Below are 23,594 nucleotides of genomic sequence, written 5' to 3'. Positions count from 1 at the left end.
TCTCAACCCTTTATAAATCGTTTCTCTTTATGAGTGAAAAGACAAGGATTCAATATTATTAAAATCTTACGAGAACAAAATGTGAGAACAGAGATTTTAAAGATTTCAAGTATATGAAGTGTCTTGAAGACAAGCATAGAATTTAGCCTTAGGCCTTTTCCTCCTCATGTGTTGGCTCTTATATATTAATATTGGAGGCATGCAGGCCAACAATATGTTGGAAACCTTGTTAAAGTCAATGCCAATGATTGTTCTGCTTATAATGCTTGTATTGGGCGATGGATTCTTTTATAATGGCTATTTTTATGTCTGTGTGGTGTCATTTTGAAACATTGTCAAAGAAGCAAGGAAGAGGATTTGAGGAAGCCACGAGAACTCATATAAGCAAATATGTTGATGCTGGGTTAAAAACCTTGGCAATTGCATGCTGTGAGCTTGATGAAGAGGAGTACAAAGTCTGGAATGAAGAATTTATGGAGGCTATAAATACTATACGTGCAGACCAGGATGCAAAAGTGGATGCTATCACAGACAAAATTGAAAGGGAATTTATTCTTGTTGGCGCAACTGTTGTCGAGGACAAACTGCAGAAGGGGGTGGGTCATAATATCAAAAATGTCTTGTTTTTCTTATGGCACAATTTCTGTTGTCATTAGTTGATGACTCATGAAAGAGACACTGCTTTGTTGTATTATTTTGTATGAAGTGTTTTTTTTAGTTTTTTCTTTCATCTGTTCACATGAACTAAAGTGATTTCTTTCATAACTTGCAGGTTCCTCGGTGCATTGACAAGCTAGAACATGCTGGTATTAAGATCTGGGTTTTGACTGGAGATAATTGGAAACTGCCATCAATATTGGGTATAGTCTAAAGCACTTGATACTATGTGTTTGAAAATATTTTATAGTTAAATTTTATAGTCAAAGACCTTTTTTCCCTTACTCGAACATGTCAGAATAGATTGTGTTAAAGTATGTGGTGGTCGACATTATTCAAGGATTGTTTCAAATTGGTTAAAAAATGTGCGCAGTGCCTAAATGCAGGCATGAAACCTTAGATCCTGGATTACAATGATCTCCCTCCAATCCCATTGATAAAACCTTTTGAACATTAGTGGATAGATTTTATTAGACCATTTCTGCTAGTGAAAAATATGCAATTTTGATATATAATTGTGGCCACTTAGCTTTTCACTAAGTAGACAGATACCAAAGCTCTTAGAGTAGCCTCATCAGAAGCCACAACTAAATTGCTTTTCGAGGTCATGATTATAGGTTTAGATGTCTGATCCAAATCACTTCTAAGTTCTAACCATGACAGCCCCATATTCTATAGATTTAGCCTGTTTAGAATAAAAGCTTTAGCTCACCAGATAGTTGAAACTTGAGACACACCCTAAATGTTGTAAAGGATGGATTTGACCCACTATCGAAAATGCACTAATGCTTTGTTGCTTAGCTGTTTGGCACTGGACCTTTGATAGTGTAATGGGGGAGAGGGCTCTTAATATAGGACTCTAATCACTGAATCAGTCTTAATGGTGGAAACAAGCTAGATCTCGACCCGCTCAAGGTCTCTTTCCCCAAGTGTATATCCAAAATGCATAGAGAAAACCCAGGAAAATGTAAAATTCTAGATGATCTTTCTCCCTATAAAGTAAAGAGTTGTAGCCTCTTGTTTCCACCACCCTTAACATAAGCTGTTCCAAAACCTTAAATATCTAACTGAGATCTAATCAAAATGTTAAAATGTGCAACTAGGGCCAAATTCCACTTTGGGCAGCTCACTGGCCTTAGATTATTATTGGACAATATTCCTCTTTTCGAGAGGACCAAAATCGACCCTGGAAGCACTAAAATTGGACAAGAAGAAATATGTTTTTGATGTCAAGCCTTCAAGAGCACAATTGGTCAAGGTTGGCTAGGGGTCGATTAGATAAATTGATCCCCCTCCAACACATATAAATAAAGGAGACTTTCATCCTCATTTGGCACATTCACTCACACATCATTCTCTCTCCTCATCTGATTGTCATTGGTATGTACATCTGAGGCAGCTATTCATCCACACGTGCAAAGTTTCTTGGGCTGATCTGACCTGTGTTGACTTTCTGTTGTGAGGAGACTTTGACCAGCATTGACTTTTGGACTTTAGAAGGACTGTTTGACTGCGTTTTGACCAGGGATAGGTCTGTCCACGCAGGCTGCATTATCTGGCACAGAAACTGAGGCAAAATGAGCTGTTTTGACCAGGGTTGACTGCAGAGTTGCAAGACTGTTTTGACTGCAGGTTGACTACATGATTTGACTGGGTTTAACCGCTGATTTGTTGACTGTTTTCACTACTGTTTGACCAACAAGGAAGGCCGAGTTTGACTAAGGTTGACCGAGCTCAAGAAGGAAAGTTTGACTGCTGTTTTGACCGTTGACTGCTGATTGGTTAGGGCAAGTTGACTGCTGTTGACTTTTCAGAATTGCAGTCCTTCATCAAGCTGATCAGATTTACATTGGTTTGGGTAATTTACAAAAGTCAAGTCACATTGACTTTGAATCTCATCATTGTACTCTATTGGACATTCTCTCTCTGCTGAACATTTGATATTTGATAATAAGAAGGATTGATTAAGGGTTTTCCCCATCTTGGGGTTTTTCCTTGGCTTGAGCCAAATATTGGTGTTCTCTTGTCTTGACTTGTCTTCTGCATTTATTGTTTATGTTCTATCTACAGTTACTGTCAATGTGAATTAATGGTTTATGTGATTGCTATTGGAAATTAAAGTGGAATTGACATTGGGCTAATAAAAGGACATTGAAGTAATTGTTGCAAGCATAGAACATACCATTGTTATCTAAAATTAACATGGTATCAGAGCTAAGGTGAGGACAAGCCCAAGCAAGAGAACAAGCAATCACCAAGATATTTGTTGACAAGGACTAGTCTCCATGGCTGCTACTTCATATTTCAAGATTGAGGATAAGCTCAATGACAAGTCTGACTATCATGCATGGAAGATGACTTTGGACCTGACCTTGGAGGAGCATGAAGTATTGGATTATGTGCAAGGGAAAGTGGTAGAACCTCCTTCAAATGCACCTGCTACTGCTAGAACAAAGTATAGAAAAGGTGAGGTCAAAGCTAAGAAAATTTTGATTGACTCCATTCAAAAGCATTTGGTTGCCTATATTTCTGATTTGGGAACTTCTAAGGAAATGTATGATAAGTTGGTCGGGATGTTCAAAGTGAACAATGCAAATCAAATCCTCTTTCTCAAGAACAAGCTAAAGGATATCAAGATGGATAAAGGGGAGTCTATCCAATCCTATTTTATGAGAATAACTCAAGTCAAGAATGACCTGCTATCTATTGGAGAAGTTACTGCTGACAGGGAACTCACTCTCATCGCACTTGGAGGTCTTTCAAGACCATGGGATACATTTGTCACCACTATACTCAATAATGACAAGATGCCTAGTTTTGATGAGCTATTGGCTAGATGCACTCAAGAGGAAACAAGGATGATGGAGAGAGATAAGTTCTCCAATGGAAATGAACCTACTGCTTTCTCTACACATGCTAAAAGAAGGAATGATGCCGGTCCATCTAATTCAAGGAGACAGGATCAAGGATCTAAGAAGGGATTCAAAGGAAGAGGCAAAGGAAGATGCTACAATTGCAACAGGTTCGACCACTATGCTAGAGAGTGTCCTCACAAGAAAAATCCTCCAAGGGATGACAACAACAACAACAATTACAAAGGCAATAACAATCAAAGAAACAATAGGTATAACAATAAAGGAAAGAGGAATGCTCTCGTTGCCTGAGAAGGAAATAATCGACCTCCCAAGAGGACAAGAAATGCCAGGTATGATGAAAATAATGTTGTAGAAAAACAAGATGAGTTCTATCTTATTTCTGCTCTATCTACTGCCTCTCCTCTGGATACTTTGGATCATTGGTTAATTGATAGTGGAGCCTCAAGGCATTTCACTGGATATAAGGAGGCCCTCTCAAATTTAGTTGAGAGGAAAACTAATCTAAAGATTATACTTGGAGATAATGCCACCTACCCCGTAAAAGGGATAGGAACTATCACTCTTCACTTGAACTATGGTCAAACCATACATCTTCAGGAAGTCTTGTATGTGCCCGATTTGAAGAAGAATTTGGTGTCTATTTTTGCGATGGAAGACAAAGGCTTCAAGGTAGCTTTCATTGATGGAAAGGTACGTGTATGGAATAGAAACTTCAAAGATGCTTTTACTCTTGGATTTAGGGTTGATGGTCTTTATCAAGTTGGTGGAAGTCCTTTGGGAGCATTGGCAAGTGATACCTCTATTCAATGTGAGCTATGGCATCGAAGATTTGCCCACTTACATTACAAAGCCTTACTTGGGATAAGGAAGATGGTCACAGGGATGCCCGAGTTTCATATGAACCATGAAGGAGTCTATCAAGGTTGTGCAACTGGGAAACATACAAAGGGACCATTCCCTTCTAGTGAAAGTAAGACAACTGATATTCTTCAATTGATCCATTCGGACTTGTCTAGTGTCTTGCCCGTAACTTCATTAGGAGGATACTCATACTATGCAATTTTTGTGGATGACTTCTCACGCAAGACATAGATTTATTTCTTGAAGAGGAAGGATGAAGTGTTCAAGTGGTTCTATTCTTTCAAAGCGTTGGTGGAGAATCAAACAAGAAAGAAGATCAAGACATTGAGGACTGATAATGCAACCAAATATGAATCCAATGAATTTAATGACTTTTACAGAGTGACCGATATTAAGAGGGAGACAACTGTTCCATATACTCTAGAGCAAAATGGTGTTGCTGAAAGAAAGAATCAAACTATTATGGAAGCCACCCGTGCCATGATCTATTATCAAGGTCTACTGGAATTCTTGTGGGGAGAAGCTGCTAACACTGCTATATATGTTCAAAATAGAAGCCCTCATCAAGCTTTGGATTTCAATTTTCAAGACACTCGAAGAAGTTTTCACTGGTAAGATACCTGATGTTTCTCGTTTTAGAATCTTTCGCTGTCCTGTATATTTTCATGTCCCTAAAGAGAAAAATAATAAGTTGGAGGCTTCAGAAGAAAGGTATATTCGTTGGATACAGTGAAAATTCAAAGGCTATAGAATTGTTGTTCCTGGTCGAAGAGAATTAGAAGTAGAGATGTTACTTTTGATGAAGACACTGCCCTCGAGAAAGCCATAGATCTCCCCATTTCAAGAAAGGATGATGATGCTACTGAAAAACAAGAAGAACCTCTGATGGATGAGCCTATGCCCGATGTTGATGGCCTAATGGATCCTCTTGATCCACCTCCTTGTGATCCCTCTACCTCAAGGAAAAGACCACTATGGCTCAAGGATACACTTGAAGATGCTGAAAAACATTCCTCTCCAAGAGGAACATTTTGGGAAAGTAAGAATCCCAATAGGTATCAAAGGTACTTGGCTGCCATGAGTACTATTATTCAAATTGAACCTTGCACCTTCGAAGAAGTATGGAAAGATGTTATGTCTTAGGAATATGAACTGATCATGAAGAATGATGTCTGGGATGTGGTGACTAGACCCAAGGACAAGTCTGTGGTCATTTCAAAATGGATTTACAAAATTAAACATGGAGTTGATGGAAGTGCTGAAAAATATAAGGCAAGGTTCGTGGCTCGTGGTTTCTCTCAAAAGGGAGGAGTGAACTATGATGAAATATTTGCACTAGTCGCTTGATATACCACTATCTGATCCATAATTGCTCTTGCTGCCAATCAAGGGTGGAGCCTACATCAACTGGACATCAAGACCACTTTCTTGCATGGCTCACTTAAGGAGGAAGTCTACTTGGAACAACCTTAGGGGTTTGAAGTACAAGATCAAAGGACACGTGCATGTAGGTTGAAGAAAGCCCTCTATGGGTTGAAGCAAGCCCTAGGGCTTGGTATGAGAGGATTGATAGTTATCTTATGAAGCTGGGATTTACAAGGAGCTATGCTAATCCAAACCTATACTTCAAGGTTGAAAAGGACATGCCACTTATCTTGGTCTTGTATGTCAATGATCTATTTCTGATTGGTGTTGACCCTCTCATTTATCAATGCAAGAGGGAGTTGGCTTCTAAATTCAAGATGAAGGACCTAGGACTGATGCATTACTTCCTAGGCTTGGAGGTCTGACAAAAGCCAAGCGAGATTTTCCTTTCTCAAGGGAAATACATTGTGAAGTTGTTGGAAACGTGTGGGATGATGGAATGCAAGTTTGTGTCTACTCCGATGGAGCTAAACTTCAAGAAGCTATGTGGAAGTGTTGCTGGTCCCGAATTGGCAAATCCTTTTGAAGATAGACAACTTGTGGGGGCCTTGATGTTCTTGGTAAGCTCTCGACCAGACATATGCTTTGCTGTAAATACTTTGAGTCAATTTATGGTTGAGCCTCATCATATACATTAGATTGCTGCAAAGAATCTCTTAAGATATCTTCATGGCACTATTAACTATGGTCTGAGGTACACTGTCAGGAATCTGAGACTACATGGATATTCTGATGCTAACTAGGCTGGCAGTGTGGTGGATAGAAAAAAGCACGTCAGGATGTTGCTTCTCTTTGGGATCTGCTTCAATTTCTTGGATGAGCAGGAAGCAAAAATTGGTTGTTTAAGCATCGTCAAGGCCGAATATATTACTAGTATGGCCTGTTGTGAAGCTATTTGGTTGAGGAAGCTCTTCAGTGAGCTATTTGAGCATGTGCTGATACCACCGTCATTTATTGCGATAACCAAAGTGGGATTCACCTTTAAGAGAATCTCGTATTCCATGACCGCCCCAAGTATATTAACATCGGGTACCACTTTATCCGAGATATGCGACAATAGGGAGAAATAAGGCTCCAACACATCAAGACTGATGAACACGTTGCTGACATCCTCACGAAGCCCTTGGGGAAGGCCAAGTTCTTAGCCTTTCGAGAGAGACTTGGAGTCGTGGAAAGACCCTCCCATGAGGGTCTCGCTTGAGTTGGACATTGAGCTCTGGGATCTCTTGGGGGGCTTGGGGTACTTCTTGTAGCTACATGATCACATGGTCAGTAGTTCACCTTCCCTTGTGGAGTATATAGCCCAACATGATTGAGCATAGGGTGAGTGGTTCACCTTCCCTTCCCCTGAGAATGACATATGCATAGGATGAGTGGTTCACCTTCTCCTATGACATATGAGTAGAATGAGTAGTTCACCTTCTCTTGCGGATGCCCCAACATACATTCTATCCTTGTAGTCTGGGACTCTTGGGAAGTACCTCTCATTTGGCCAATGAGTTGGGAAAAGTGGTTAGGGATCATAGCACTACAAATGGACTCATCGTGTACTGCCGTACTCCCTATGTCTAGGATGCATGATGTTCAACAACTTGATCGCTCAGGATCAAGTCCGATTGGGGTTCTACCCTTGGTTATGTGGACTGACTTTCGTCAGTGGAGAGTGGTAATGTCTTGTGACTCACTCTCGATCTATCCTTTTAAGTTTTTATTATCTATATCAATCTTCAACAGAGACGAGACGAGATGCAGAGATAATACATGATGATCAGAATGGCATGATGATGATGGATATTGACAGGTGGAATTCTCCCTAGTTGAGAGGGAGTGTTAAAATGTGCAACTAGGGCCAAATTCCACTATGGGCAGCTCATTGGCCTTAGATGATTATTGGACAATATTCCTCTTTTCGAGAGGACCAAAATCGACCCTAGAAGCACTAAAATCGGACAAGGAGAAATATGTTTTTGATGTCAAGCCCTCAAGAGCACAATTGGTCAAGGTCGGCTTGGGGTCAATTAGACAAATTGATCCCCCTCCAATGCATATAAATAAAGGAGACTTTCATCCTCATTTGGCACATTCACTCACACATCATTCTCTCTCCTCATCTGATTGTCATTGGTATGTACATCTGAGGCAGCTATTCATCCACATGTGCGAAGTTTCTTGGGCTGATCTGACCTGTGTTGACTTTTTGTTGTGAGGAGACTTAGACCAGCATTGACTTATGGACTTTAGAAGGTCTGTTTGAATGCATTTGGACCAGGGATAGGTCTGTCCAAGCAGGCTGCATTATCTGGCACAGAAACCGAGGCAAAAGGAGCTGTTTTGACGTGGGTTGACTGCAGAGTTGCAGGACTGTTTTGACCGCAGGTTTACTACATTATTTGACTGGGTTTGACCACTGATTTGTTGACTGTTTTCACTGCTGTTTGACCACCAAGGAAGGCCGAGTTTGACTAAGGTTGACTGAGCTCAAGAAGGCAAGTTTGACTGCTGTTTTGACCATTGACTGGTTAGGGCAAGTTGACTGCTGTTGACTTTTCAGAATTGCAGTCCTTCATCAAGCTGATCACATTTACATTGGTTTGGGTAATTTGCAAAAGTCAAGTCACATTGACTTTGACTTTCATCATTGTACTCTATTGGACATTCTCTCTTTGCTGAACATTTGATATTTGATAATAAGAAGGATTGATCAAGGGTTTTCCCCATCTTGGGGTTTTTCCTTGGCTTGAGCCAAATATTGGTGTTCTCTTGTCTTTTGCATTTATTGTTTATGTTCTATCTACAGTTACTGTCAATATGAATTAATGGTTTATGTGATTGCTGTTGGAAATTAAAGTGGAATTGACATTGGGCTAATAAAAGAACATTGAAATAATGTTGCAAGCATAGAACATACCATTGTTATCTAAAATTAACACAAAATATGTCAATATCAGTTAACATTTTACACATCACCAGCTAAATAAGATCAGAATTCTAAAAGGTCAGAAGACCTTGAGGAAACTAGATGTCTCTCAATAAATTCATCTAATACAAGAAAACCTTCAGCCAAGCGCAAATTAGGTCTAAACAATCTCTCTCAGTATAGAAGGGGGTAACTTCCCTAGTGGGATGCCTTCCTATTGGTTGAGAATAGAATGTAACTGCTGCTAGGAGTAAATGAGCAACTTCCTCGATTAATCCCACAGTAATACACCCTCTTCATGTGCCAAAAACAGAGTGTGACTCCCTCATTTAGGTACCCTTACTGTTGTCAGGAAATGGAAACCTTTACTGTTGTCAGAAAATGGAAGTGTAACGACTTCCAGAAATAGGTATTTGACAAATCTGACAATGGCAGCAAGGGTGTCTGGAAGAACAAGCTTAAAAACAGAGCCCTCTAATCTTGTAGCAAACTTCTCTCTAGTTGGAAAAAAATCTGCCAACACAGCAAGTCAGAGTTCCCATTGATCAGGAAATCTGATTCAATTTTTGACAATCTAGGTCAATTCAGAATTAGGAAAAACCCCTAAAATCATTATTCCACCATGCGTAGCGCTTGGATCATGGTAGAACTTTGCTCATGCCTGAGATTTCTGCCATATTCTTATGAAATTTGCATCCAAAAAGAAGTCTATTTGCTAAAAGATCAGCGTACTTCCTAAAACCTCCCAAAGGTGGTGCACTTTGGGTCATCCTCCTGCTAACCTAGGTATTAATTCAGGATAAAGGTCCCACGCTGACCCATGAAACACAGGCATAATACGTGTTATGAAAAGTGGAGGGGGGGTGGTTGCACTCTCCATTGAAGTGTACTCCTCATTGATGCACATAGCTGCCAGCATCATGATAACATTTACCTACTATCATATATAAATGTTGCCAGATCTAAAGTAACATCCAAGGAGTGTGCCCTCCTAGCTGGAATAACTCAAGTAAATAATGACTTTCCAGCAGTCCACCCTAATGTAACTCCTCATTGAGGGTGCCCTTCATGTAATTAGTAAAATTAACTCCCCTAGGAACCGCTAATGCTAGTTGTGACTAGTTATACCAGTAGGAATGTAGATCCAAAAATAATTGAAAAAACCATCTCAAGTACTGTGCCTTCCTCTGTTGTCATAAATGAATGTGGATAGGCCCAAAAGTAGTATCAAATCAGCACCTTTCCTCTGTTGTTAAGTGCTCCCTGCTGCTTGTTATAACTCCCATCACAAGAATTCCCAATCTCTTGTTGTAGATACTATGTTTGGGCATCAAAGGAGTGCCCCATATCCTGATATATCTCCTCAAAATAACGCTCTAACTTCTGAACATAACCCACAGCCACATACTCTTACTACAGTGCCCTATTATCGTGAAAGGTACTTCAAGCATTTGCATCCTCAGTAGAAGTAATGAAGGAACTTCCTTACATTTATTTGTAATATACCCTTAATCAAGACAGGTGTGGAAAGAAGTTGAACATCAGACCTCATTTCAGCATTTGTGGGATAAATCAATCCTAGAAGATTGCTTTCAAGAGTAGTTTAATTGAAGAGAGCTGAAGAATTGCTTTCAAGAGTAGTTTAATAGAAGAGAGCTGAAGGAATATAGAACACTTACATACTTGATTACTTGGAGAATCTGGTTAGTGAGAAATACCAAGCTTTTTGAGGATGTTTAAGTTCCCACTTTCAAAGTTTCATTACAAGCGCTTTCACTGCTTTCTCCTTATAAGCCTAGTATAAAGCCAAAACCCACACATACAATAGGAGAGGTGATTATTAACAAGGATTATGTGTGGAGCTTCTTTGATGGAGCCTGCCAGGGTCTAGAACACTTCTGAAGTCTGGGTATTGTGCTATTTACTACTAAGGATCACAATTTCACTAGTAAGGAAAATATGGTTATTGGGACCAATAATTAAGGTGAATTTAGAAAATTATTTTTCCTATTGAAGTGTGCTATGGAGAAAAATATGGTGCAACTACAAGTTTTTGAAGACTTGCCTATGACTATCAAATGGATGAACAATAAAATCTAGGTCCACAGTTTGGGACTTTCTCAGTTGGGATTACATTTGGAGAATATCTCTATTCTTTATCAGATGATTAGTTTTACTCATATATTTAAAAAACTGAACGATTTTGGAGGATATCTTTGGTCTTCATCTCTGGTAATCTAAGGATCTCTTTTGAGCATTGAAATGTTGAAAAGTAGTGAGTAAAGGTCTTCTTGACTTGTGCCTTAGTCAAGATAGACCTTGCTCAAGTCTTCCTTAGCATGCACGAGTTCCTAAGGAGTAGGACGAGTTCATGATAATACTTTGACTTAAGTGCAGAGGTTGGAGAGGCAGTTAAGTCGATCTCCAAGGTGCGAGTTAGATTTGGAGAAGGACGAGTGAAAGTCTCAAGCTCTAAATTAAGACTAGGACGAGTTACAATAGTTAGTGAGACTCAGTCAACTAATCAATCACAAGTCCGAGTTCCGAAACTAAACTTCCTAGATTTAGCTAGGAAGAGCGTGGAAGGAGAGGCCTTTAAGCAACTTTTGATAGAAAAAATTCCTTGCAGAAGTGCGCTAATATTTAGGAAGAAATTCCTAAATAATAGGGGCTGCCCAACGCTAGGAAATATGAGCCAGGTAGCACAAGGATTTAGGAGCTGGGTTAGGGTTTATTGCAAGCGGGTTTCAGCTAAGTATTAGCAGTGAGAACAAGCTTGTTCTCTAGTGAAATAGGTTTCCTTGTAACTAATTCTATATTGTTCAATTATGTCAATAAAATTCTACAGCTAGCAAAGGGTTTTCCCGGTTGGGTTCTCCAGAAAATTTACTGCATTATTGTGTGTGAATGTGTTTTTATTTCTGTTCCTATTCCACTGCAAACTACGTAGAGAAATTATGTGTCTTGGTGCAACGAACTTGTTTTTAGGATTGACATCATAGCAGTTGCAGAATTTCAAGGAAATTATACATGGTATCAGAGCTCGAAACAACATAAATTCCTTGCAGAAGTGCGCTAATATTTAGGAGGAAATTCCTAAATAATAGGGGCTGCCCAACGCTAGGAAATAAGAGCCAGGTAGCGCAAGGATTTAGGAGCTGGGTTAGGGTTTATTGCAAGCGGGTTTCAGCTAAGTATTAGCAGTGAGAACAAGCTTGTTCTCTAGTGAAACAGGTTGCCTTGTAACTAATTCTATATTGTTCAATTATGTCAATAAAATTCTACAGCTAGCAAAGGGTTTTCCCGGTTGGGTTCTCTAGAAAATTTACTGCATTATTGTGTGTGAATGTGTTTTTATTTCTGTTCCTATTCCACTGCAAATTACGTAGAGAAATTATGTGTCTTGGTGCAACGAACTTGTTTTTAGGATTGACATCACAGCAGTTGCAGAATTTCAAGGAAATTATACATGGTATCAGAGCTCGAAACAACATAAATACCGACACACAGAGTTTACATTTGTGAAGAGCAGTTCCTTGGACAGGGAGGATGGAGAACCAAGGACTAAGATTTGACCACTGTTTAGAGGGAGCCTCTAACTTTGTTTCGTGGATAGGGAGGATCATGATAGTATTAGAGGATAATGGGGTGGGAGAAATTGTGAAGCAGGCTATACCACCACCATAAGATCCCCAACAGTTGGCCCAACATACTATGAATGATGTCAAGGCTAGGAGGATTATTCTAGAAGGGGTCAAGGATCATATAGCTCCTCATATCCATGAGAAGAGGTCAACTTTTGAGATGTTCAAAGCTATTTTAGATCTATATCAGAGTTCTTGTGATACCAGGAAGCTTTCTCTTAAGGAGAAGCTATGGAGTATCTGGATGAGACCAAGAGAGCCCATTATCACATATCTTATGAAGTTCACTTAGGTTTGAGATGAGCTAGGTGGTGTGGGTGTCACTATACCTGAGCCTGACCTTGTCAGTTTTGCCTTACTAGGACTTCACAAGTCTTGGTATGGCTCCCAGGATGTTGTTAGTGGCAGAGAGAATTTTCCTAGTTGGGAAAGGATATGGACTAACTACATTCAGGAGGAGATTTGGGGAGGAACTCGTGATGGTAGAGCAACAAAGAGCAAGGAAGAGGAGAATTTTACTCTTGCAGGTAAGGCCAAGGGCAAGAAAGGCAAATGGAAGGCCGAGTCTAGTCAGAAGGGCGAGAAGAAGAAGAAGGATCTAAGTAAGATCAAGTGCTTCCATCGCCATGAGTTTGGGCATTGTTACCCACCACTAGTGGGTGACCCCTATAGGAGAAATTTTCTCCTAGATTTGTCTTCAGTCGGCAGCCAACAACCCCTTGTAGCCACTAGATAGCTCGATGTATTCTCTGCCACGTGAGCCAGCCATTATGTGCTCTCACCCATATGTTATGATTGTATGTTAGAAGGTGGGCCTTCCAACCCCGGAGGTATGAATTTTCATTACGTAATTGGGTGTCTATGCTTAATTTTCTTGGGCACATTTAGATTTGGATTAGTGGGGGGATTGGGTGGAAAGGTGGGCGTGGATTGTACTTTTGTTCCCTTGTCTCGACTTGGTGGTTAATCTTGTATCTTAGTCTCGTGGGATCTCCTCTATTGGCTACTAGCTTTAGGAGTGACACTACGAGGGAAACCCTGATTTTGGTTGCGTGGTCCCGCTTCTCGACACCATATATATCACTCCCTTCCATTCATTATAATCCCTTTTCACACTTTTCCCATTCGGGTCCACATTTGCCCATTGGGTCCACAAGGGGTTAGCCTCCCCTTCCCCTTGTCCACACTTTGGGTCGGGCTTGGAACGATGCCCTAAAGGTTGATGCAGCTAAAAAGAAAGTTAAAAGCATAATTTGGCCACTTTCAATAGGAAATGTACCACATAATGCAGAAGATGGCTGGGACATAAAATTTAGCACGTGGGAAAAAGCCAAGCATGAGCTCTACCCCTTGTCATTATGGCCATCACCCTGGTTCCTAGGGCCCCTATGTGTGCCCCTCACATCATTAAGGAACCCATGTTTGTCCCAACCCTTGGTGGACGATGAACTACCCAACCTTAAGGGGATGATCACTGCTTTATCATACGCATCTTGCTCTCATCCCCTAGAGCCCCGAGTAGTTAAAAGAAAGAAAAATCAATAAAAGGAAAAAGGCATATGAAGAAGGGTGGAAAAACAAAGGCCAAGGTAACTCATGTATCACGATTGCTCCCTCCTATATCTATACACCCAATGTGTGGGCTTCCCTCATTATAACTGCCCTTGTACCATGGCATGTGGTTTAGTGCCTTCCTTATTGCCCCACTCTGTTCCACTATCATTTCACATGACACCTGCCATTTGACAGATGTACCGTGGACTTGTTACTCCCTTAGAGGTTGAAACCACCTAATAGGGTCCTTTATTAACCCCTCTCATGAGCTTGGTGACACCTGTACACTCTAAAGCCCATTTGGAAGGGCATGCCACTATGAAGTGTTTACTTGTGCCCCTGATTAGCAAGCTTATTTACTCGATTACACTAATGAATTGTTGTATTGGAAGGTGAGGAGACACATTGGATCTTATACAGGATTGCAGGTGGGTCTTCATCTTGGGCTTGGCCTCCCTATACAGGATCCAAGCCCTCAAGAGGGTCATAATGGTACTTGTAGGGTGAGCATTGAGAGCCATGGGCCTCCACCACAACAGTGCATTTATTGTCATGCCATGGGCATCTTCAGCACCACACATTACTTGTTCATGCCCCAGCCATACAAATATGATGATGCACTTGGACCACGTTGCCCAGCCGGCCACACACTCGTACCTAACACTTGGCAGCTGATCCAGAGCCCATACAGGGTTTTGTCTCATCCGGAGGGACATGGGAGGGCTTGTGTCATCATTCAAGCCCTTATTGATGGAGCATCGACATGCTTGATCCAGTTGGAGACCCATGAGAGCATTCATTGTGCCTCGTAGCCACTTGGGAGCACCATAGCTGTTTTGCTCAGAAATCAAGCCCCCCCCCCCACTCCCCTTGGTCACCATTTTGGGAGCCCCCCTCTTCATCATGGCACATGGAGAACTTATCTTGGCCTTCCAACGACCCTTTGCACTGCTATTTTATCATTTCGGCCTCATTAGGAATGCTTATTTTGCACCTATGAGCTATTTGGTGGGCTTGTCACCAATAAGATTGTTATTTGGCACATTAAAGTTATTTTTAGGGGCTCATTAGGCTAATTAGACTAAATCAAACTCCTAAAGGCTCATATAAATAGAAGGAGAGCCTCCTTTGTGAATCATCATCATTTGGATTGGGATTTCTCTTGTAAAAGAATTCAGACCTGCAATTGATGGACAAAATTGGATGTTGTTGATGCATTTTGATGTTTGGATTTTCCTTATTCTTGTCTTGGATCTTCTAATTGCAATTATGATGGATGGATATACTCGCATTGCCTAGTAAGTTTGATTTTTTATGCTATATCTTTATTTTATTGCATGTCTAATATGTGGAATAACTTGTCATAATCTTGTTGATGCCCTAATTTAATACAAATTCCTAGAGGCTTTCCTTGTCTTGGAATCCTTGAAACTCCATCACTTCTTGCCCAATGAAGTATAATTTCCTTTGCTAGTCGAAATGTTGCCTCCTAGGGTTAGCGAAAGCTACATAAGCCTCCTTGATAGAGAAAAATTCTTTCATCAAAGCTAATCTTGATTCCATTTCTCCCAATTGTCTAGGCATTGGTCCTAATCCTAATTGATCAACCATAAACCTTTCTCTTTTCCTTTATTTTTCCATTTTCGTCCCTAAACTTAGAAGGCTAACTAGGGCCTAGTGTGAATTGCATTAGGAGGATCTCCTTGGGGTGCGAGTTGGTACACTACTGCACTGTCCTCTCCTTTAGCTCCCCTCAAAACTTGAAGCAATTCCTATGGCTAGTTTGAGAGAAATCTCAAGCCCTAGCTCCAAAACCGTTTCTATCCTTTACCTTCTTTGGTTAGCGGCATTCCAAAGGTCATTTGCTCTTGAAAACTCGTTGGAAGTTAATAATTCTTTGACCTCTCTCATCCTTGCTTGACCTAGGTATCTCGTCGAATATCATCCCTCTTGGAATTTTGCAAACCCTAGGCCTCACTTGGATTCTCCTAGGTCTCTCTTGTGGTCCCAAACCTTTATATGGTTGTTACCTTACAAAATCCTAAGAGAGGTCTTTCCCATTCCCTTAGGAAGCCTTGATTTAGGTGTATCCCTTGTTATCAAGGAATCTTTCCTCCTAGGTCTAGGTCTTCTCATTAGCCTTTCTTGGAGAGCCATTAAGCTTCGTTGAAGCAAGTGAGCCTCATATTGAGCCTCTCCTTTGAATGGGCTTTGGAAATCACCTCACGCCTTACCATTGATCCCATCACCCTAGTGATTTCCTTTATACTAGGACTCCTCCCATCGGTCAAACTCTGTAAAGAGTAGGGGACATTGATTGAGGTAACAGTGGGTCTTTGTCCCATTGTTGTCATTTGGTCTAGTAGCTGTCCCTTTGGTACCCCTCCTAGGACCCCTGCTAGATTGTGTAGCAACAGGCACTATGCTACCAAGTCTCCAAATCGAAATAAGATGTCCAGTAAGAATCACGTGGTTGCATCAACTGAGGTAGATGGGTTTGCTTCTCAGTTTGAGAATGATTTCTCATTGATAGCTTGCATGGAAAGCTCAGTAGGGAGTAACACATGGTATATTGATTCTTGAGCCTCTTTCCACATGACCGGGAACAGGGAGTATTTCAGCCAGCTAAAGGAGTAGGACATGCAACTTCAAATCGAGCTAGGAGATGATTGCAAGTATGCGTCTAGGGGAGTTGGTACTGTCAGCTTTGAGAGGGAGTCCGGGAGTCCTTTCCATCTCAAAGACGTCCTCTATGTTCCAGGCTTGAAGAAGAACCTTGTTTCAGTAGCTACCCTTGAGGACAAGGGATATGATGTCATCTTCAACAGAGGTAAGGCATACCTTAAGCACTTAGCTTCTGGAGCAGTGAAGCAGATAGGTGTGAGGGTGAAGAACCTTTACAGGTTGCAGGTTGAGACATGTGCAACCTTGAGCAACAAGGCAAGTGGTGAGCAGAGTAGAGATGTTGGAGAACTTTGGCACAGGCGCATGGGACACTTGCATCATGGGGCGCTGAAGATTCTTCAACAGGTAGCCACAGGATTACCAACATGCAATTTTGATCAGCATGATGTGTGCAAGGGGTGCACACTTGGCAAGTATGCCAAGACTTCTTTTCAGGGCCAAGACAACAAAGCTAAGGATATTTTGGAGTTGGTGCATTCAGATGTATGCGGGGGGCCCATCACTTCTTTGTCTCTTATGAGACACAGGTATTATGTTACCTTCATTGATGATTATTCTCGGAAAACTTGGATATTTTTCATGAAGAAGAAAGATGAGGTCTTAACCAATTTCATGGAGTTTAAGGCCTTGGTAGAAAACCAAACCGAGGAAATGATCAAGGCAGTGAGGAGTGACAATGGTAGAGAATATGTCTCCAATTCCTTCAAGGAGTTGTGTGCGAAGGAGGGCATTAGGAGAGAGATGATAGCACCCCATAACCCTCAACAAAATGGGTGGTTGAGAGGAAGAACCGCAGTATTGTTGGAGCGGCCAAGGCCATGTTACATGATTAGGGACTGCCTATGTTCTTGTGGGTAGAGGCATGTGACACTGTAGTATTTTTGCAGAACAGAAGTCCACATAGAGTTCTTAGATGAGTTACACCAGAGGAGGCTTTGACGGGCAAGAAGCTTGATGTTTCACACTTCTGTATCTTTGGCACAAAAGTTTATTGCCATGTGTCCAAAGATAACAGGAAAAAGCTGGAGTCCATAGTAGAAAAGAGTATTTTCGTGGGATACAGTGAGACAACTCAGGCATACAAGGTGTATCGACCAGGACTCAAGAAGACGGTTCTCAGGCGGGATGTCAGGTTTGAGGAGTCTAGAGCCTTGAGGGAGTCCTTAGAGCGAGAGTAGGTTGGATTATCTGAGATGGAGGAGCTACTCGCTCCCAAGGAGGAGCCTCGACTAGGATCACATATTGAGTCTCAGCTAGGTGGCAAGAGGTCCGCCTAGTAGGATCCATAGCAGGATGCAGAGCAAGATGTTGAGGAGAAGAGACCAGGACGAGAGCAAGCAACTACTTAGTTAGAGACTCCTAGCACAGGGAGGAAGAAAGCCAAGTGGGCCAAGAAGTTGATTCAGGAGGCCCAGGAGCAGGTTGAAGCTCCTAGCACCATGTTCAGGCAGAGCAAGCAGCCACAGAGGTACACAAGATATATGGCACTAATGACAGAGGTGGTGGACACTGAGCCTTCTAGTTATAAGGAGGCAACTTCTTAGTAGGTTTGGTAGGATGCCATGGTGGAGGAATATTCCTCCATCATGAAGAACGATGTCTGGGAGATTGTGCCATGACCTGAGGGAAAATCAGTAGTAGGCTCACGCTGGGTGTACAAGGTGAAGCATGGAGAAAATGGGAGTGTGGAGAAGTACAAGGCTAGGTTTGTGGCCAAGGGCTTCTCACAGATTGAGGGCATAGACTATGATGATACCTTTGCCTCAGTAACATGATATTCATCCATCAAGACTATTTTGGCACTTGCAACACAGTTGGGGTTGACAGAGTGAGGTTTGAGGGCTTCACAGATGCAGATTGGGCAGGGTGCTCCACAGGTCGAAAGAGTACTTCAGGTGGCATCTTTAGCATTGGGTCGACAACTGTTTCTTGGTACAACAGGAAGCAAAGATCAGTTGAACTTAGTTCAGGAGAGGCCGAGTACATGGCTGCCAATTTGACAACATGCAAGGCTATTTGGATGAGGCAGTTGCTTGTGGGACTTTTCAGACAGAGGATGGAGCCTTGATCCGGATTTAAACAGGAACGCGACAAATTACAGATATAACCATAAATACAGAGATGCAGCAGAAATAATACTTCATTTCATTAATGTGAAATACTGAAATATGCTTACAAACAGAAATGGAAATAAACTAGCTAGGGCGATGGTAGCTTATCTCTGAGAAGAGATGTGGCGGCTACATGCCTCTGAACTATCTTGCAATGAGGCTCGAAGGCTTATTAATTGTTGAGAAACCATGGAAAACCCTAAACATCCAAAACCCTAAACCTAGGAGATGAAGCGCCAAACTATGGGCCCCGTTTTGGGTAAATTAGTACATCAAATTCTCGGGGTCATAACTTTGGCATACGATCTCCATTTGATGCGCACAATACCTCGTTAGAAAGATCTATCCGAGGACTACAACTTTGGGATGAGCAACATCAGTCCATGGACCCATGTTGCTCCCAGTTTTCCAAAAAAACGTCGTTTAGGGCCTCAAAATGGCTCCGGAAGTTCAGGACCCAAAAAAGCTACCAAAAATAGTAAATTGTGCTACAAATAAGGAAACTGAAAAACTGAAAGAAACAATGGTGGGGGTCCAAGTGGAATTGGCGGGTGGCCACCAGTATCCACCTGGATCAAGCCTACTGTGATACACTATGATAATCAGAGTTGCATCAAGCTCTTTGAGAACCCAATGTTTCATGATCGCTCAAAGCATATCGAGATCAGGTATCATCATCTCAAAGATTATGTGCATAAAGGGATAGTGAAGCTATCGTATATTCCAACAGAGGAGCAGACAAAAAATATCTTGACCAAGGAAAGAAGGAATTTTGTTCATTTCAGAGATAAGTTGGGAGTTGTACAAAATCCCTTTCTCGCTAAGAGGGAGTGTTGAAAAGTAGCAAGTAATGGTCTTCTTGACTTGTGCCTAGTCATGTTAGACCTCGCTCAAGTCTTCCTTAGCATGCAGGAGTTCCTAAGGAGTAGGATGAGTTCATGATAACAATTTGACTTAAGCACAAAGGTTGGAGAGACAGTTAAGTCAATCTCCAAGGTGTGAGTTAGATTTCGAGAAGGACAAGTGAGAGTCTCAAGTTCTAAATTGAGACTAGGACAAGTTACAAGGGTCAGTGAGACTCAGTCAACTAATCAATCACAAGTCTGAGTTCCCAAAATAAACTTTCCATTTTTAGCTGAGTCAAATTGTTTGTAAGGAGGTCGAAAGGCATAATTGTAACATAATTTTGTGAGCACGAGTTTGTGTGAGAGCTGGTTGATAGGAAGAGCATGGAAGGAGAGGCGGAGGCCTTTACACAGCTTTTGACAGACATAATTCCTTGCAGAAGTGTGGTGATATTTAGGAGGAAATTCCTAAATAATAGGGGCTGCCCAGCGCTAGGAAATAGGAGCTAGGCAGCGCAAGGATTTAGGAGTTGGGTCGGGGTTTATTGCAAGTGAGTTTCAGCTAAGTATTAGCAGTGAGAACAAGCTTGTTCTCTAGTGAAACAGATTGCCTTGTAACGAATTCTATATTGCTCAATTTTGTCAACAAAATTCTACAACTAGGAGAGGGTTTTCCCAGTTGGGTTCCCTAGAAAATTTGTCAACAAAATTCTACAACTAGGAGAGGGTTTTCCCAGTTGGGTTCCCAAGAAAATTTACTGCGTTATGGTGTGTGAATGTGTTTTTATTTCTGTTCCTATTCCACTGCAAATTACGTAGAGTAATTCTGTGTCTTGGTGCAACGAACTTGTTTTCAGGATTGACATCATAGTAGTTGCAGAATTTCAAGGAAATTCTACATGAAATTTGATCTTCTATGTGGAATGTCTAATCAAGTAGATGGCTTTCTAACTTGCTAAGCTTTTTCAAGGTGGCATTTTTCTAACCAGTAAGATTGGGATTAATCAATCTATCTTCCATACTTTCTTCTCCCCTTTCTCGATTCACCCAATCAACTAAGTCACTAGTCACTGAAATCATAATTTTTAAATCAAGTTTTTCTAGGGATACACCTTTGAGGTTGGAAAAGCACTAGCAAAAAGTGAGAAGAAACCAACCAAAATGACAGTTGGGGCTGATTTCTTGTTGTTACACCCAAAACTCTCTTTTGATCTTGTGGCAGGTCACAAGGACAGTTTCGAGTGCTAACATCCCCGTACAGCTTGATTATTTTTCCATTGTTAAAATAAATGATATGATCTCCTGGATGGAGAAGAATCATATTGATAAATTGCTTTGGAATTGAGGATAACACCATATTTTTTGATATTTATCATATCGAAATCTCAATGACTGTTGTTGAAATAGATGTATTTGGGTTGTGTGGTACCCTTTTTATACCTCATTCCCATTTGCTAGCTGAACCTCATAACTATACCTCATTCCCATTTCCTAGCTGAACCTTGTAACTATAGGGAGTCTTTTTGACTACTACTTGTACCTAACTTCACAAGTTCCTTGAGCAGAAAAGTGCGAGTAGACCATGGATTCTACTCCATCAACTCTGTTAATTTTCATACTAATGAAAGACAACTCCCATTTTTCAAATTTCATAAGAAATTGCCTTTTTCTGTAGCAACATCTTTTGTGGCTTTATCTTTGCAGATGATTGATGTCTTCAATTTTTGTGTGTACCTTGTAGTTATTATCTCTATGTGTATGTTTATATATTGCTAAAAAGGGAATCGATGTTTAGATGCATTGCCAAATCATTAAGCTTTTGAAAATCTATTCCACTCACACTCAAGTTACCTTGCACCTGTGCATGCACCTATGCTTTTAGTGTCATTTCCTTTAAACTCAGAGGTATTCTTTTATCTATGATTGCTTAGGGGCAATAGTTGGCTTTGTTAGCTTCTGCATTGTGAATGGTGTGTCAATGCAGTTTAGTCCATATATTTTGTTGAGCTCCAAAATCATGAATTTTGACATGGAGTATAAGAGTGTGTATCTGTCTTGTTTCAAAGGAATGTCACCACTATTTGAGTTTTTTTGCAACACACAATTGACATATTCATCCACTTTTGAGTCCTAAAGTGTTAAAAGTTAAATTTTGTTGCCTGAAAAATCAGCCTAATTTGGCAAGGAATAATGGCTTCCATATGAAGCATAAAAATGTATCAATGGCACATGTAACTTTTGAGGAAATATTGTTAGTACTTAGTTTGTAAAGCAATTTTGAATGGACAAGTGGTTTGTAACGCTTTTGACCAAGAAGGTCTCATGCCATTTTTTGACTTTGTAGGTACATGTTTCTTTGATAGGAGAAAATCAGATGAGAATAGCATGGATTACAAATGATACCAATATACCCTCAGTTGTGGAGTATGAAACCTCTCCAAGAGTGTACAATTCTTCAGCAAAGGGAGAAAACACTTCGTATACTTGGGTTACAGATCTGGCCAGATTCACCATGTTATACTTGGGCCACTAAAAGCTAATACAATTTATTATTATCGTTGTGTAACTTATGGTCCAAAGTATAATGTCAAAACACCAAGATCACAATTCCCCATAACTTTTGCGATTGTGGGGAAGACCATTTCCCCGTTCCATCTTATTTTGTTATTTGGTATATACCAAATTCTAACATACTTGAAATTTTAAAAAGAACAAGATGTGGGTGGAGATAGAATATTCCCCATCTATTCTTCGTTTCATCTCTGTTTTTCATTATTTTTCTTTTCCCTCACTTTTGCTTTGAGCAAGTTTTGACTCTGACCTATTTTTTTCACCATTGTTGACTACCAACCATGGTGAGAACATGGGTGCCTAACAAGCATGGAGTTACATTTGATTCTTGTGTTTCACCATCCCAACTAAGAAAAATAGACTGTAGATTGATCCAATATTACAATATCATCTGCTCTATATTTCTTCGAGCTGCCTAGTAATTCTGGCTAACAATTTCTTCACATTTACATTATCAATACACTTCACAGTAGACATCTCATGTGTTTTTCTTCAATTTACAATAGGTGACTTGGGACAGACAGGGCAGACAAATTAACGTTACAACACATTCACCAGACAAATTATGATGTCTTTTTGTTGCCAGGTGATCTTTCATATGTAGATACCCAACAACCATTATGGGATGAATTTGAGAAAAATCATATCTTCACAAGCACCTTACCACTTTACTGATGAGCACCTTGTGATATCTAGAGAACCAAAATTTGTTGAATGGTTCCCAGCTCACTAGTTCCATAGGAGTAATAGTATTCTACATGTCGGATATGCCTTCGTATGGCTAGTGGGGTTTCCCTCACCAGGGGTGGAAATCAACTCCGGGATTCATTTTCATCTCGAGGGATCCTCATTTGTTGTGTAACTGAGATTGGGCATGCCTTATTCCAAACGCATCTTTAATTGCAATGTTGATCATAAATGTGGCTAAATTAAAATTTTATTTCAATTCAAGGAACAAGGAAGATGGAGCCAGATCTGTAGTTGTACAGCTTTATTATATGGCATTTTCATTTGATTGTAACATTTCTTTCTCTTTCTTGCTTTGATAGCACTTTGCCCATTTTGATTTCTGAAAATAATTTTTGAACTTGCACTTGTCATATCTAGCTGTGCAGGAGCTGTGATGTCCATTTCTATTTGAGAATAATTTTTTATTTTGGCCTTGTCATATTTGGTTGGTGCAGGTTGGAGCAGCGGATGTGATGGAATAATTGGAATATGGCATTGTAATTGACTCTAGACCCAATGAAGAAAATTGTCCAACAAAGGGAAACCTTGAACCGCAATAATTTGAAAATGAGATGATTTGCAAATAAGAGGAATAAACAGGCTTAGTTAATACTTTTCTGCATTCTCCTTGTGTCTTAAATTCAAGGCTTCGTTAATACTTTTCAGCATTCTCCTTGTATCTTAAATTTAATGCTTAGTTAATACTTTTCCTCATTTTC

The 23,594-nt window shown here is 40.6% G+C and overlaps 1 protein-coding gene across 2 annotated transcripts in view; it reads left to right on the top strand.

Moving 5' to 3' along the window:
• LOC149223929 (putative phospholipid-transporting ATPase 9) overlaps window positions 1–23,594 on the top strand; it is a 24,443-nt gene extending 849 nt beyond the window's left edge. Inside the window, exons 2-4 of one of the 2 annotated variants that reach the window (XM_089385972.1) lie at window positions 342–596; window positions 773–860; window positions 21,920–23,318. In XM_089385972.1, coding sequence (XP_089242098.1) covers window positions 342–596; window positions 773–860; window positions 21,920–21,975 — 399 coding nt within the window. In that variant the 3' untranslated portion in view covers window positions 21,976–23,318. The other variant, XM_089385973.1, reaches the window with a different exon arrangement.

Source organism: Pinus tabuliformis, chromosome Q (assembly GCF_031772625.1).
Source record: "Pinus tabuliformis cultivar Carrire ecotype Pingquan chromosome Q, CPIR1, whole genome shotgun sequence".
Classification (NCBI taxonomy): domain Eukaryota; kingdom Viridiplantae; phylum Streptophyta; class Pinopsida; order Pinales; family Pinaceae; genus Pinus; species Pinus tabuliformis.
The sequence above is the reverse complement of the archived record's forward strand: the minus strand, read 5'-3'. Positions and strand labels throughout refer to the sequence as shown.